Source organism: Acipenser ruthenus, chromosome 3, assembly GCF_902713425.1.
Source record: "Acipenser ruthenus chromosome 3, fAciRut3.2 maternal haplotype, whole genome shotgun sequence".
Taxonomy (NCBI): Eukaryota; Metazoa; Chordata; class Actinopteri; order Acipenseriformes; family Acipenseridae; genus Acipenser; species Acipenser ruthenus.
The window spans coordinates 38959552-38977371 of NC_081191.1; the positions used below are offsets into that span (position 1 = coordinate 38959552).

At 39.0% G+C, this 17820-nt stretch overlaps 1 protein-coding gene across 1 annotated transcript in view; it reads right to left on the bottom strand.

Moving 5' to 3' along the window:
• LOC117394366 (oxysterol-binding protein-related protein 10-like) overlaps positions 1-17820 on the bottom strand; it is a 130137-nt gene that overhangs the window by 6623 nt on the left and 105694 nt on the right. The window contains exons 9-11 of the mRNA XM_033992578.3: positions 7342-7837; positions 710-896; positions 14-196 (exon numbers count right to left, since the gene is read on the bottom strand). Coding sequence (XP_033848469.2) covers positions 14-196; positions 710-896; positions 7342-7837 — 866 coding nt within the window. The remainder of the gene's footprint in view (positions 1-13; positions 197-709; positions 897-7341; positions 7838-17820) is intronic.

Here is a 17820-nt window from a genome sequence, read left to right on the forward strand (position 1 = left end):
CATGCTGCCCCACCTTGACTCATATGGCCCCTGTTTCTCCACTGGCCTGATTTTCTTCCGGATGATTGGCAGCTTGGTGGTGTCAATCACTTTGGTCTCTCCGCTGCTATAGGTGAACTCCAGGGTTCCATTCCACTCCCCCTGTGCTTTACACACGATGGTGTTGGTAGGGTTGTGTTTGACTTCAGCTGTCACTCTGCCGGGAGTGAAAGAACAAGTGTCACTTAACTGCAGGTGCTCTGGTTTGGGTACTAGCCAGCCATACTTCATTCATAGATATGTCAACACAAAAAGCACACCCAGAATAGCTTCTCCCTTAAGGAATGGTTTAACCTTCACAGAATTTGTAATGAGAATATCCAGAAATATCACATTTATGTAATCTGCATATTTCATTTGAAATGATGTGAACTGCTTATTGCAACCACATTTTAACACTGTGCCTGCTGATTGTGAATTTTAGTATTGAGGAAAACAAATTGTTCCTCAAGACCAAAATCACACAGAAACAAGATAAATAGGCTGAAATAAGCTAAAAAGATTCACTGGCTTCACCCATAAACAGTAATTTAATTTCACAATATACAGTATAATTGAAATCAAAAACAACAAAATTCTTCAACAACACAAGTCTGTTTTAATGTCCAGTGCATAAACATTAATACACGCACGCACCAACATAAGATTATGTCATAAATGGGTAGAATACCTGTGGACTTTTCCTCCATAGAAAGGTTTAGTGTGGAATGTGACGGTGGCTGAATAGCCAGTCTTGGCACAGTTGATTGTGACTTTGCCCCCCAGCTCTACCCAAGGAATAGTGAGTATCGAGCGTGCATAGGCGCAAGGCAGCGTGAAAACATATTCCTCGTCATGCTCCATAAGGCAAAGAACACCTGGGGACACACACACAATGAACACACATTACTAAAGTTTAATTAGCAAGAAAAGACTGCCTTTATTTATTTTTCCTTGTGGTTCTACGAAGACTCCTTATTCATGCATAAAATTACTGCAAACTTAGTAACAGTATAGTACATTGCCTGCCACAGCTGTAAATACATTACAGACATTAGTATGATGAAGTAAATCACCAAAACCTACCCTACGTCCACTACATGTTCATCCTTACATTTCCAGATTCTGATGCTCTCAATAACTTGTGGCAAATAATTCCTATACCTAGTTTCAACTTTCTAAAAATCTGATGTTCTCAGTAGAGTCGTGACTGATAACCATGAACCCAATAGGCATCTTACATAGCACTTGCAATTAACCAAGTCTCTCTCTTTTTAGATGTTTTGCACAGTTCTGCCTACATTGAATGAATCACCGTTTTTGAAACATGTCCCTCTGTTCACGCCTACGGCTGACTTGCCTGCAGTGTTGCTTGGCAGCAATCAGAAATATATATTTTTTAAGTAGCTCCCTTCACTAAACATGCAGAAACCTGCAGTTCAGCGCTCCACACTTATCCAATCCTGCTATTAGATAATATCAAAGTCTAACAGAATGAGCTTGGAACTGCTCTGTCATACAGTGGGTGGCTCTATAGACAATATATATGTTAAGTTCACGTGTAAAATCGGTAAATCTATAGATTAACCAGTAAATGTGTAGATTTACCAGCTCACTGGTCATGTATAAAATAACTATGGAGATGGTAAAATAATGTATAAAATAACTATGGAGATGGTAGTTAATGCTACAGCATTTGAGATGAATTCGGAAATAAAAGTAACGTCAGGGAGCTTAATGGCAAAAAAAAAGATTTCTGTAAGATTTGTTACATACCTGGGTAGATTAACTATATCTGCTGCAAATTCCAGTTATGGGTTATGGTAAGTGGCACCCTCATGTTGAATGTAGAAGAGAGCTACAGTATAATGTGTATATGAAACAGCTCTATGCCCTCAGCCTTCCTTAGTTTTTAGAGCTATAATTCCAGTGTGACGTACAATTGCATATATTCACTTTGTACCAAAAAGCTGAAGATATAACAAATACATCAACAGATTAAGTCCTACTGAGGCTTGTAAACAGTTCCTGCAGTGCAAAGTCTATCATATGTTCAACCTGTTACTGTTTCCATGCCCTTAAATGCCACTGAACATTTTGTTACTTTATCAGAATTTTTAAATCCCATCATTTACTGAGTGTCCCGGATACCTCAACAACTGACTGTAAAGTTAAATTGTATTAAGGAGGCAGTGTGGTTATAAGGTATCGTGGTCAAGTGGCTATTGCAGGTGGCAAGAAACAGTCCAAAGTCAGGTTTAAAATGCCACAAGTGAGGTTTTATTAAGGCCCCGTTAAAGAAATGTTGGCAGTTTTAAAAACACAGGAATACATAAACAAAATAAATTTGAAAATAACAATCAAATAAATAACAGTCTATACAATACAGCACTTCTCTGAACACACATCTATTCAGTCACCCCAGACTCTCTGGAGTGTTCAACCTGCTCTCCTCAAATGAGCTCCCTCCAAGTTTATATTCCCACCCTCGTTGGGTCAATCCACTACACCTTTAAACCCAAAAGCATAGTTACAATAAGGGTGACATAACTGCATTATAATTAACTAAATGCTAGGATCCTTCCACTTGGTATTTAACTATACATGAATATCCACACTCACATCAATGCGATATCACAGTTAACATCCCCATCAAATTGAATACTTCCCCCACTGCCTGTCACTGAGCGCACTCTGGTCTATAACCAGCATTACGTGCTCGCTTGCACACACACTCCCTAAGATAGAGGCGCCCAAAGTCATCCCAACTTGCTAGTAAGATTGCAAACCAAGACACGTTTTAAAAATGTTCACAAAACATTTGGAATGCCAAACTTCATCCTCCACCTAGCAACCCACAATAACATTGCAAACAAAATGTGCACCTATTCAATACAAAGTATAAATTGTAGCCACGTTCAACTCAAACAAAGCTGAACTTTTCCCTGTTTTGTTTTTACAAAGGAGAACGACAATGTCAAAGCGCAGTTTCGTCTCCTAAGTAAATTATACATTTGTCTTTCCATTTTCACAGTATCTGTTATTCTTTCACATGTTTACATTATTTATTTGAAACAAACAATAATAAAGAGAATGTCTTTGTCACACCGTCCTTTATATTTTAAGTGCATCTCAGATCACACCTTCACAGTGGTCCACTGGTTAATGTCCAGGGCTTGTAACCAGAAGGTCACCGGTTCAAATCCCACCTCTAACACTGACTGACTCACTGTGTGACCCTGAGCAAGTCACTTAACTTAATTGTGCGCCATCCTGCGGATGAGATGTTTAATCAATGTCCTATAGTAAGTGACTCTGCATAAAATGCACAGTTCACAGCCTACCTCTGTAAAGCGCTTTGTGACAATGGTCTACTATGAAAGGCGCTATATAAAAAAAAAGACATTATATTATTATTATTATAGGAAATGTAGCTTCAAATAACATTTAGCCTACGTTGTTTAGATTTCTTTATTGGACCCTTTACTTACGAAGATGTTTGCAATCACTCTGAGTGGTTCTTATTGCAGTTATATATATATATAAATATATATATATACACACACAGTGGCTCTCAAAAGTATTCACCCCCCTTGGACTTTTCCACATTTTATTGTGTTACAACATGGAATCAAAATGGATTTAATTAGGAGTTTTTGCCACTGATCAACACAAAAAAAGTCCATAATGTAAAACTGAAAAATAAAATCTACAAATTGTTCTAAATTAATTATAAATATAAAACTGAAAATAATTGATTGCATAAGTATTCACCCCCTTTGCTATGACACACCTAAATACGCTCTGGTGCAACCAATTGTCTTTAGAAGTCACATAATTAGTTGAATGGAGTCCACCTGTGTGCAATTAAGGTGTTTCACATGATTTCAGGTTAAATACACCTCTCTGGGAGGTCCCACAGTTGGTTAGTACATTTCCTAACAATAACTACATCATGAAGATGAAGGAAAATTCAAAGCAAATCCGGAATAAGGTTCTTCAAAAGCACCAATCAGGGGTAGGATATAACATTTCCAAGGCACTGAATATCCCCCGGAGCACAGTAAAGTCCATTATTAAGAAATGGAGAGAATATGGCACAACAGTGAATCTGTCTAGAACAGGCCGTCCTCAAAAACTGAGTATCCGGGCGAGAAGGAAACTAGTCAGGGAGGACACCAAGAGGCCTATGGCAACTCTAAAGGAGTTACAGTCTTCCACGGCTGAGCTGGGAGACACTGTGCATACGGCAACAATAGCCCGGGTGCTTCACAAAACTGGCCTTTATGGGAGAGTGGCAAAAAGAAAGCCATTGTTGAAAAAAACTCACACCATATCTCGGCTAGAGTTTGCCAGAAGGCATGTGGGAGACTCTGAGACCAAGTGGAAGAAGATTCTATAGTCTGATGAGACCTAAATAGAGCTTTTTGGCCTCAACACTAAGGACTATGTTTGGCGCAAGCCTAACACTACACATCATCCTGAGAACACCATCCCTAACGGGAAGCATGGTGGTGGCAGCATCATGCTATGGGGATGCTACTCTGCGTGGGCCTGGAAAGGGCAAAATGGATGCAACAAAGTACAGAGAAATCCTGGAGGAAAACCTGCTGAAGTCTGCAAGAGAACTGGGACTTGGGAGAAGATTCATCTTCCAGCAGGACAATGACCCCAAATATACAGCCAAAGCCACACTGGAGTGGCTTAAAAACAAAAAGGTCAATGTCCTGGAGTGGTCCAGTCCTCAATCCAATTGAGAATATGTGGAAAGAGTTGGAAATTGCTGTTCACCAAAGGTCCCCATCCAACTTGACAGTGCTTGAACAATTTTGCAAAGAAGAATGGGCAAAAATTGCAGTGTCCAGATGTGCAAAGCTGGTAGAGACTTATCCAAATAGACTTAAGGCTGTATTGCTGCCAAAGGTGCCTCTACCAAATAATGACTCAAGGGGGTGAATACTTATGCAATCAATTATTTTCTGTTTTGATTTTATTTTTCACTTTGACATTATGGACTTTTTTGTGTTGATCAGTGGCAAAAACTCCTAATTAATTCTATGCTGTAACACAATAAAATGTGGAAAAGTCCAAGGGGGGGTGAATACTTTTGAGAGTCACTGTATATTGTGGCAGGTCCGGAGGTAAGTATGAACGTGTGCACATAACCAGTAGCAGAGATCCGTGAACAAAGTTCTACACAACACAATAATACGGTATAAATCACGGCGGCACCTGATATATTTATTTTCCACAATCCAAAGGCCGGTCAAAAAACAGGCAGGGTTTGGTACACGTTACGGGTTCTCAGCAAAGTTCAGGTTCAGGCAACAAGTCGGGTAGGCAAACAATCCAAGGTTGGTAAATCACAGGCAAACAGGTATTAACAGGCACTTATGCTTCTTTCCACTCTCTCTCCCCCAGCACAAAGCTGTCTCCTTACTCCTTCACCAACCTGCTGTGGGCTATACATTTTTATGATGATTCATCCTTAATTCTGTGATGTCATTTCCCGCCGTGAGGTGGTCTGGGAAACTAAGTTTCCCTCAGGTCAGCCATCGTATTTCCGGTAATGTGAGGTCATAATTTGCCAGCAAACTTGCCCTCACATACCTCCCATTAATGACTCTACCCCTAGCTTTATCACTATATATACAATTACACACACACACACACACACACACACACACACACACACACACACACACACACACCCTCGGTTAACTCGACTGGTGCACAGCTCGACACCTTGCTTATATGTAATTGGAAGTTAGCCAAAGTGAGTCATTTAAAATATTAGCTTTTTTAATTGCTGTTTGTGGTGTTTTATGGGTTGGGAGGGCTCCCATTTGGCTCTTTTTAATTTGAAATGTTCATTTGAAGGGGAAGGAGGGATAACTAAAAATGGTTTTCTTTCTCATTTTTGAATCAATGGTGCTGAGGATGGGTTGAAAAGTGTATAGTGCTTCCAACATACGGGGAAGATGTGTTTCTGATTGTTTGGAAGGTCAAGATGTATTTGTTTATTTGCTGACTCTTGTTGCACACTTTTATATATTCCCTTTTCCAGAAGTTAAAGTATTTCCAACTTGTTTTCAATTGTAAGCACAACTCTCTTTCGCTTGTGCCATTTTGCATTAGCAATGTACACGTAGGTGAAGTTGCTGAAGAGCTTAATCGTGGCAGATAAACCGTTAGGGCGGATATGTGACAGACGGATACACGATGGATTACTATATGTTGTATTTCAACTATATTTTTAAAAGCAGCTTAAAAATGTGCATTATAATTAATTAGCTACCCCTCTTAAACCACAAGTGTACATGCTCATTTACATAATCAAACAGCTACTGTGCTCTATTGTGAAGTGGGAAGTGTTGTAATTAGGCTAATAGTGTCTGTTGGGTACATAATCCCTCATGGAGTCTTAAACATGTTTAGTTTAATAAAACACTTCAGTGGAAAAAAACAGGCTTGGCTCTGCAAGGACAACTGTTCTTTGTAATAAACCTGAAATAAATTAATATTATTTCCATTCCAGTGATTTTCCATAAACATATTTATAGAAATTATGTATCAGTTTTAGAGAACATTTAATAACAAATTAGTTAGGGATGCTCCTTATTAACAGGCATTCAGTACAGAAAATAGGTTCATTCAATTTATTATTACTGGAGCAAACAGTAAAAAGTAAGCAGCTCTGTGATTTTCTAATATCACACAACACATTTGCTAGCAGCAACTTGTAACCTAACACAGCTGCCTTTACTTAGCTGCAATCAACTAGGGAAGAGGTCAAGCCAATGCAATTATCCAAAGGACCCAGAACTTTAAAATTGTTTAAAAGGTCCTTCTTTAGACAAGTATTTTACGGATCATGCATTATGCAAGTGTGACATGTGTGCTTCCACCGTACCCTTGTAGCAGAGGATACACCTCTCCTACTGGAGATAATAATTGTGTTGTAATCCCACATCAATTCTGAGCCCAATATAATGTCAGATGTACTAAATATATAAATAGTGATCATCACACTCCCCAGATTCTAAAACTCTCAATACCCAATGAATGTCCTCAGCCAGTTTCATCACAATCGGCTCTATAGGTATCTCTAAAACATTAAGTACTAGAGACAGACAGCAGACTAACAGCCTTCATATGGCCCCAGATTATGTCCGTGGCAAGTTTTATCGCAATTGGATAAGCGATTCTCTATATATAAAACATATGTGCGTTTGGTTGACTATCTGCATTATATTCCTGTCCCCAGGGGTTAGATGGGGAATAATAAATAGACACAACATACAACTATCACATTAAACTTACCTTCCCCAACCATGGACACACCTATGGACATCCCCATGAACTTGCTCTTGGTCCAGACGTGTGCGTTCACACACATTTGCCTCTCCTTGCACTCGCAGTAAAACCCTGACACAGGTGGATGATGGGACACTTGCTCCGCCACAAAGCGCACTTTGTAGCAGTCAGCCTGGTCCCTGCAAGACTCTGGGGCCTGGATTTTGGCCTGGTCCTTGAGGATGGCAGACGTGTTGTAAGTCCTCAGGGGTTTGACTTTGTCTTTAGGCACGTCCCAGGAGCAATGGAAGGTCTCACCGATGATGGGGTTGTAGGGTTTCTTGGCCACGGCACCCTTGCGGCCCTCATGGAAAGCGGTCAGGTAGTACTCCACGAAGCGGATGATCCTGTCCTCGGGGTTGGAACCGGCCATGATGGTGACGAACATGTCCGGGTGCGCCATGAAATTAGCGTACATCTCCAGCAGGGACCTCTTCTCCAGGATGAAGGTGGGAAGTACAACCTGGAGGCGTGGGAGACATGCATACTGGTTAAATGAAGCAAAGACCAGGCTGACTTGCAACAGTTTACATTTTATTAAAATAACAGATACAAATAAAATTTATAAATTTAGCGGGGTAACACATGTTTTTTTACACTGCTGCTGTACCCTTGAGCAAGGTACTTTACCTAGATTGCTCCACTAAAAACCCAACTGTATAAATGGGTAATTGTATGTAAAAAATAATGTGATATCTTGTAACAATTGTAAGTCGCCCTGGATAAGGGCGTTGGCTAAGAAATAAATAACAATAATAATAATAATAATAATAATAATAATAATAATAATAATAATAATAATAATAATAATATGCTGTATTTTTTAAGTAAGTAATTATCTGTATCTTAAATTTCCAGTTTTCCAGGAAAATATAACACTTGGTTATGTACTGGTCTATGTATTTTTTTGAAATGGTGTCACATATCTGCATGCAATGATCAAAGTGTAACATAGCTATTTGAACAACTGAATTGGATAAAGTTCTCCAGATATGCTAATTAATGCAGAACGATAGAGGGCCTGTCTAAACCAGCTTTTCATTTTGCTGAATAATGCTTAATGAACATCTTTGATGGGCTTTCTGTCACTTAAGAAAACCACTCAAATACTGTACTTGTCTCTTTGTTGTCAGCTCAGCTCTTGCTTGCAACATTTTGACAGGCTTCTTTGTTCTTAAAGGGATCTCTTCGTATTTTAGAATTGCGTATTTTACATTCTGGTAACTGATACTAGATATGTGAAACCTCAATGAGTCAGTTGGAGGCGAATTGTGGTCCATATTAGCATGTCATTTCTGTTGTATTATTCCCTACAGGTGTATATAACAGAGGAACTTTGCACAAAGTATGTCGCACATATTTTAAATATATGCACTCCCGAGTGGGAATCTAGGTTATGTGGACTTATTTATTCATGATTTCTGGCCTTGGTTCGTCAGTCATAGTGCTTCTCAAGCTTGAGCAACAACACATAGCATACAGAGTATCCGACTCAAATATCCCTTTCAACATGTATGACACCTACTGTATTGTAAGCTTCACTTCACTGCACATTATCGTAAATTGTAATCAAGACAGGCTAAAAGAATTGAATCTATTCAGTCTTGAACAAAGAAGACTATGCGGTGATCTAATTCAAGCATTCAAAATCCTAAAAGGTATAGACAATGTCAACCCAGAGGACTTCTTTGACCTGAAAAAAGAAACAAGGACCAGGGGTCACAAATGGAGATTAGATAAAGGGGCATTCAGAACAGAAAATATGAGGCACTTTTTTACACAGAGAATTGTGAGGGTCTGGAACCAACTCCCCAGTAATGTTGCTGAAGCTGACACCCTGGGATCATTCAAGAAGCTGCTTGATGATATCCTGGGATCAATAAGCTACTAACAACCAAACGAGCAAGATGGGCTGAATGGCCTCCTCTCGTTTGTAAACCTTCTTATTTTCTTATGTTCTTACTGAAGCTTGAGTACTGTACATTCCTTCTCGGTTTACAGAGGTTTATGAAATTCCAGATTTACAAGAAATGTAGAACCGAGGACTAATTTCCCTGTTGAGCCAGTCCAAATGGTTATGCAGAAAGGCAATAGGGAATGTGAGTTGTGCTGTAAAAACAACAGCTAGTGAGAAGGACATGTGCACATGTGACTGAAATGTACAGCTAAAATAAATATGTTGGAAATAAATCCACAGCTGTAAATACAAAAATAGAGCTATCATTATCATACCTGCCAACATTGAGTTTGAAAAATAAGGGAGGTATTGTAAGCTGAAATCTTAGTGGCTTTTATTGAAGTGAATACCTACATAACAAAGGCTTACAACTATTCCACTGTATTACTTAGAATGATAGACTGATAAAGTGCTCCTTCTAATTGCTTTTAAAAAGGAAAAATATCAAAACAGAAAAACAATCATGAGATGCTTCACAATCCAGTGGTTCTTATTGTACTGTAGTGTAAATGGTTGACTTGGCAGCAGCCAATACTTTGTGTACAGGTCCACTGTAGTTGATTTTGCACGACAACACAGTTGGCGTTGTAACTTTCATCACACAACAAACCTAGGCTGAGTTTGGTACTGCACATTGACCTAGTCATCAAATGATGAGCTATGGCACCTACTTAATAACAAGAAAAAAACTCTAAATTCAGTAAGTCCATCATAAAAAAATGAATTTAAAAAAAGCCAAAATACACAACAACGTGGTATTGCAACGTTATTCATTAATACCACTGTCAGTAACATTTAATTGTCAACTATGTTCTTTTTTAAATTAACACACTACTGTTTTATATAAACACATATATCAATTAATCAGAATTTCTAAAGCAATGTTGGTGCTGAAATTGTAATAGAAACGTCTTTCACTATTTGTGTGACTTTTAGACATTCCTGCAGAACAATGTGTGAGTCAGGGAACGTGTCTACTACAGATTTGCTGAACTAGTCACAACATGCAAAGGTCTTTGCATATGTAATGTTCTTGATCTCCATTTTTTCTGGCAACGAAAGATGTTATTAATTGAAGCATTGGTTTTCTGAGCGTCTCTGGCTTTATGGTGTTTTTGTGATCTCTCGTGCTTACCACAAACATAATTCTTGTTCCCATGTCCCACTGTTAAAATCAGTCCTGCATAGTTTACAGAAAGTATGCCTTTTTCCCCAATGTTGCTTAGCAATATGTGAGAATATGTTGTTGTCCAAGAAGCTTGGACAACAACATTATTTTTTTTACTGGGAGGTCTTATCGCATGTGAAGCCATGCACTGAATGCATGCCTGGCACAGAGGCTCCCTGCTTGATCCAGCACAGACCGTACATGACTTTTGCCGAAATTAAAGCTTTACTTACATATAGGGGTTAAACAGTAGAGTTTTTAGCAAAATATGGGAGAAAATCCGTTCTGGGAGTTATCTGGGAGAAGTCCAAAAAACGGGAGAGTCCCGGCAAATAAGGGAGAGTGGACAGGTCTGCAGTATGATGATCTGACACTCTCAATAAGTGATGCTAAGTTATGTTAATATGAAATTAATATGACATATGAATATAAGCATGCAGTTCTCCAGCAAGAATGTAAGTGTGACAGATGAACGGACAGACAGACACCCCTCTATATCCTAATAATCTGATATTGTCAAAAACGTAAGCTACATAATGTTAATACAGTACCAAGTTTCATGATAATTCAAATTAGCAGTTCTCCAGACAAATAGGAAAAAGTAAGTGTGAGAGATGAACGGACGCACAACGTACAATCGTCTCCAAGGGGGATAATACAACTGAAGTGGGTGCTGACTGATGCGCAGTGGCACAATTTTCAACAGCTGGGATGTAGTAACTGGGCCACAATACTGTTGAATTCTCTATAGAAGCTCTAGGCGTTTCACCAAACACTATAATATGGATATCTAAAAAAAGCCAGAACATTTTAAAAAAATAAACACAGAAAAAAGGAAAATGATAAACATAATGCTGACCTACTTAAATGGTAAAACATGTCAATCAAGGTTTAAATTTCAGAATTAGCAGGTTGCCTATTGTGGACTCTGTCCCACATCATCAAAAACATGTCAAGCACAGGTCTCTAGTCGTTTTTTCTCTGGAAAAAGCAGAGAAAAGTTTTCAATGGCCGAGTGAGGCCAATAGAAGTCGAGAGAAGCCGAAAAAAAAGGAGGCAGGTCTGAGCAATACGCATAGTCTCTATTGGCAACAATCCCTATTGGATTGCTTCTTATAAAACTGAGACACAGATACGCAGCTGTCATTTTAACTAATGTTCCTGAAAGCTGTGTACAGGCTTAAACTGCAATGCCAATGCAACTAATGTTGTGCTGTATCCTATGTTCAGATTAACCTGCCATCTCCACGGTTAATCTGTTCTTCCTTTTGTAGTCATGAATGAATTAATAATTCAAGCACTGTATCTTAAAAGGTCTGATGGTCGTCTCTTTTTTTTGTGCCTTGACCTTGTCTGAAATTACAGTCGTAAACAAAAATACATTTCAAGAATCACAGTACAAGTAATAATACAATTAGGAGCAAGATAAAAATACAATGACTTTGGTTCTAGCAAGTACAAGTATAACAAAATACCATTCAATAACGGAGTAGATAACAGTGTCAGTGATAGTTACATCAGGATATAATTAACTACAAAATACTACAGATTGAATAACACTTGTGACAGATTACAGTACTCTAAAGTACAGGATTAAATGCAGTAAAATAGGGGGCAGATAAGAGCAAGTAAAGCGCATTTAAGGAAGTGTGATAAGTGTCCAGAGGGAAAAAAAGAGGAGTTCTACAGGTGCTGTTTGAAGAGGTGAGTCTTGAGGAGGCGCCGGAAGGTGGTCAGGGACTGGGCAGTCCTATGTCGGACCAGGTCCGACATTACAATTTGTCCTTTCCGGTCCGATGTTGGACTCTGTCCCACATCATCAAAAAGACATCTAGCACAGGTCTCTAGTCGTTTTTTCTCCGGAAAAAGCTTTCAATGGCTTTCAATAGAAGCCAAGAGACATAACACGGACATAAACAAACAAGATAGCTGCTTCTCCATCCAGCGCTCAAAGAATATCACAAAGACATTTGCCAAGCTTTTTGAGATGTTATAGTAATAAAATAATGACTCGGATAGCATTATTGAAGAGTTTGGTGATAAAACGAGTGATCAGGAGATGATTTATCAGTATGCACTACTATGAAGAGATATGTAATAAATACAGCAAACAAAGGGTGGGGCTGGGCTGGAGATGCAGTACTGAGTGTCCTGTTGATATGCAGTGCCTTTTAAACCTGTTTTACTATGAATAAAATTACTTTTAAACAGCGCATGTAAAATAAACAGCTTGTGTGAAAATAAATTGGACCTGACGTGCCTGACAGGCAGTGAATAAATGGACTGCAAAGGGTTAATAGCCTAGCTCCAAAGCCAGAGTTTTTGTAGCATCTCAGAAGCTGCTGCCTTCAAGCCCAGAAGTTCTGGAACATTATTACCATGAGTGCTCTGTTGATCTGAATAGCTCTAAACAGTCGGCTATTCTCTGGACTCTGCTGTCCGACAGAGTGGACAGCAGAGTCCAAGCACGAAGTCCAAGCACATTCCTAAATAGGAGGAGTGAGCTGGCTTTTCGGATGACTCACTGTAAGACCCAACCGTTGAAGGTGGCCGAAGACCAGTAACGTGTGAGCGTCTGCCAAGCACATGGCCGATGTGGGATGAAACAGAAGAGGCTGAGTGCGCAATTACGTGTAAATAGCAATTACTAATACAACATTAGTAATATGGCATAATATATTTGTAATAAACACAATAGCAAATAAGCAGATAAAAGTGACTTGCTACTTATCTGTTCGTAGCTATCCCTTCAGGTTGAGAGGAAATGAAAAATGATGATGATGTCTGTGTGTGCAGTCCAGTTATGCCCTCAAGGGAGGGCACAACTGCGTTACAGGCTCTGATGAGCAGACTGTTATATCTATTCAGGTTACAAGGTCTTTAGGAGATAAATACCCATGAGGTAATGGTTACATTTAGTACTTGATAGGGATCTCTCAACACAGCCGTTCTGAGACTGACCACAGGACAATATGAAGGGTGGTTGTAGTAATCTCGGGTGGGAAAATAAGATGCTGACCAGCATTTACCTGCATTCTCTAATCTCTAGCAGGTTTAAATTGTCCCTGGCGAATCTTAATTCTAATAACCTTTCCTGTTAGTTGCTCTCCTGGACAGAGCAATGTCGTTCTCTGTGTGCAGCTATTGCCGGCAAGCTGTTGATCTGAATATTCTGTTTTTCCAGTGCTAATGCCATGCATCTCAGCACCTGGTCAAGTGAAGCAACCCTGGCTCAGAGCCACTTTACATCCTGTAAGAATGTCCTTCAGAGTAGCCAGTGATAAACACAAATGACATGAAGGGTTCTCTCAACACCACACATTCAGGTTATGTAGTGATGGAACAAGATCAGCAGTTCTCTTCCCACTACATATTTTGTGGCCCTAATAATGACTTCCATTGCCATGGTGAAGGCCAATGGAGAAATGATGCAACCTGCCATGATTCCAACTTTGAGAAACTGCCAAGTTTCGCTTGTGACGGCGTGGCGAGCGGCTAGCGGGAACGAAGCATAATAAGCTGGGTTAAATAAATAAATTGTTCAAACCAAGAACAGTAATGTGCAGTCCAAACAGTTTTGAGATATTCAATCTTTTTTTTATTTCAAGATAGATAGATTTTCATATAGTATGTAGGTTTTAAAATATAAAAACGTGAGAACAGTACATGTACAGTTTTACTTGCGATAAGTGGAAACAACGTTTATGTTGTATGTTCCTTAACTATGGAACAACAGTGACAAACAGGTTTTCCACTTATTCTTGCAAGCACACTTGTGATCAAGTATAAGTTACGTGTTTTAATGGTGCAACAACCATATATATCGGAAACAACAACAAAAGCAAAACGCCACAATCACATGATCACAGTAAAGTTTATTAGAATATTTAAAATGTGAGATGATGCATGTTATTAGTATAGCTTTTTTAGTAAATCAATAAGTAGCCAATATTATTTTAACTACAAATAATACAACTCACATGCAGAAACTACTACTATGCAGTAGGCTACGATTGAAAAAAAACCCCCAAAAAAACACGAGTCGTGAATTTAAAAAAAAAATGTTTAGAAAACCTATTTATGCTATTTTTGAAATAATAAAAACAGCACTAATTATATCCACATAATCGTAGGCCATTCCTAATGTTTTGAAAGGTAAAAACAGGGGTGCGTTCAATAGCCAGAGCACTACAGAACGTTCCGTAATGTTTTCTATTGAACGCCCTGTTATAAAAAGAGCGCTGCAACGTTGGCTAACACTCCCAGGAGCTGACTCTGTGGGCGTGTCAAAATGGCAGAGGTGAACTACCAGTGTGCAAAGTGCGGTCACATTTGACCAAAATATCTGTGTTAAGTTCATTATTGTCTATGCGTGTAGTCATTGTCAATGAATAAATCTTGTTTGCTTTAAAAAAGTGACGTTTTTCGTACATTTCCACACATACAAGAAGTAAACAGTCTTATGTTTTGTAATGGCTGCACTTATAAATGTTGGTGCAAATAAATATAAACTTATGGTCACATACTGTAGTATTTTTATTATGTTACTAAAGATGGGAATGTTAAACGCCATTATTCTCATAGTTTTGCTACCCCCGCACAGTTATAACTTAACTTAATGTAATTTTCTACCCTCACTGGACTACTTGAGTTCACTGCTGTCACAGCCGCTAACGCTGCAATATTCGTTGCTGAGTATACTGTCATGTAGGCATGATGCTGTCTATCTTCCAGAAATGCCTGCAAAACTAACCCCACTGCAACTTTGTCTGCCATTTTTGAAAACATTCGCTAACATACCGTTCAATAAGACCTAACGTCCACCTCGTAGACACAAAAAAAGCACACTGCTTATTGAACACAGCCCAGGTTTCTCAGTCGGACAGAAATGATAACACGATGGCAAAAATCTAGTTTGCTCTCCGTGGAATGGCGTCCATGCGTTGCTAGGGAGTACGTCATCCTATGACGCAGACTCTGCATCTACCTACTGACAACCATAGACATAGAATATTATATATGCTGACAACCACTTCCACAAAGCGTAAGCATGTGCATGACTTGTCCTGCCTCGCCTGCAGGGGGTTGCGAGGATCTCCGTTTCTTTCGCCACCCCCACCCCCACCCCCACCCCCACCCCCGTGCTCCCCGCTCCTCCAACCACAACGCTGTGAAAAATTCCTGGTGAAATCCCTGTAATCAGCTATGATTTTCTATAAAACACTGAAATTGAACGCATTTAACACCAATACACACTTACATATTTCTAATATTAATTCACCTGATACTGACATCAAGAGTTTTTTTTTCCCCTTTATAACAAAGTAACTGACCATAGGCAGTATATACTCTGGACGAGATCAGACTTATTTTTAATGCTTCTGGGCCACTGGGGTGCATCAAAATGAGAATAATATTATAATGCATTCAAAACATGTCCTAAACAGCCAATATGTTCAATGGACAACCCTTCCTCAGGGAGCATGTTTTATTATTTATATTAACAAGTTCAGTAATAAAACCTCACAACTTTCCCAAGGGTAGGAGCGCAGATAAATCCTTTGTAACAACAGAATAACCATGGTGAAAACCACAGGTACTTCTGCACTCCCTTGAAACTTCAGTCCCTGATTCACATCTTTTAAAGAGCTTACCTTAATCCTGGGTATAAATCTGCAGACACGCATAGGAAACTAAAAAAATCCACTGTTCTTAAAGCTGTACTGTAATAAAGGACTACAATCCTTATAAAATATAAAACAGTTGGTATAATTACATTTTTTTTGCAGTTTACCATCCTTGTACTATTAGTTTACAACGATTTACCATGCTCTACCATGCTCTGCGTCACCATGCTTTCACAATGCCCTTTCACACTTTTCAATATTTGACCCAATGCACACTGCAGTATGCTTTTTTATTTTTATAAGAAGTCAGTCAGGCAGGTAATTGGTCTGACAGCAGCTTGAACAGCAGATCAGTGAAAACAAACCCAGACAGCACCATCTTTATGCTGTTCGTTCAAATTGATGGTCAATAAAAATACAAAATGTTTAAAAACAGCTGCCTGTTGAATTTTAAAAATGACACCATAATGAAGTGTCAAGACTGGTTCATACTTCAGTCTTGCGACCACTGGGAGGCGACTGTGCGACAACCAGCTAGAGTTGAGAAAAATTCAACTTTGGCGACCAGAGAGCTGCACGACTACAGAGACAAGACAATCACCTCTCAGCAACAGTGGCACTATTGAAGCATAACCCTCCTTCCCTTGTAAAAACTACCTTGTAATTACTAATTATAAGCACTCATGACTGACAGCTAACAGAGCCACATCAATGGAGCCTCACCATCACAGTTCGTTTTATTACAGTTGTTTTTCAAATACTCAGCATTGTTTCTGTTCACATATTTTCTTTTAATAACAACCTTGTTCAGTTAGAAATGAAGACTGACATGAGGCCAGGTTGGGCAATGCAGCACACAGTATGGCTAAACTAATAATGACTGCCAGTGCTATCCCTGGTTCAATCTTCTTCTCTTCACACTTAGATATCCAACCACTTCATGCACCACCACTGCATTTTTTTCTATGTCTATGTTTTTATATTTTACAATTATCTAACAGCTTGAAAAATCAAAACAGACACAAGGAAACCAACAATTACTATTTCCAATAACGGACTTGAATGGTTGTTTTCAAATCGACATGGGCTTATTAAAGGCACTTCGAGCCAGCTGTGACTTGTGCCCAATATGGATTCACAGATTTCAGGATCCAATGAAACCCTAATTCATATTACCTTGATAGAGAACAACAAAGTAAGGTGGCTAAGAAGGGCGTGTAAGAGCACTGATGTTCCAAGCAAGTGATGTGGTTACTAGGTTACCAATCCAGCGTTAGCAGACATAACACCAATCACCAGTAAGTGTGAATTGCTTCTGATCTCAGTAGGTAGCACATGTGATCACACAAAATGAACAGATCTAATAGACTCTGGCTCTGTTACAAATCAGTCATGATTGAATGGACATTTTGAATGCCTCCCTAATGAAATGGCAAAAAGTGTTTTCTGAAATAATTAAATCTAATGTTAGGATGTACCCTGTTGACATTCCCATTTTGCCACCACCAACTTGCCATAATACATTATGTGAGCAACACCATACGGCACTACTAGTTGCATGAGGAGGTTATTAGTGATTCTCAATCTACAGTATGTTAAAACATTCTAGACTGGCTATTTTTCAACATGGGCTTATTAAACAGTAGACTTGTTTAATTTGAGGAACTACTTTTGAAACCATATGGGTCTGTAAG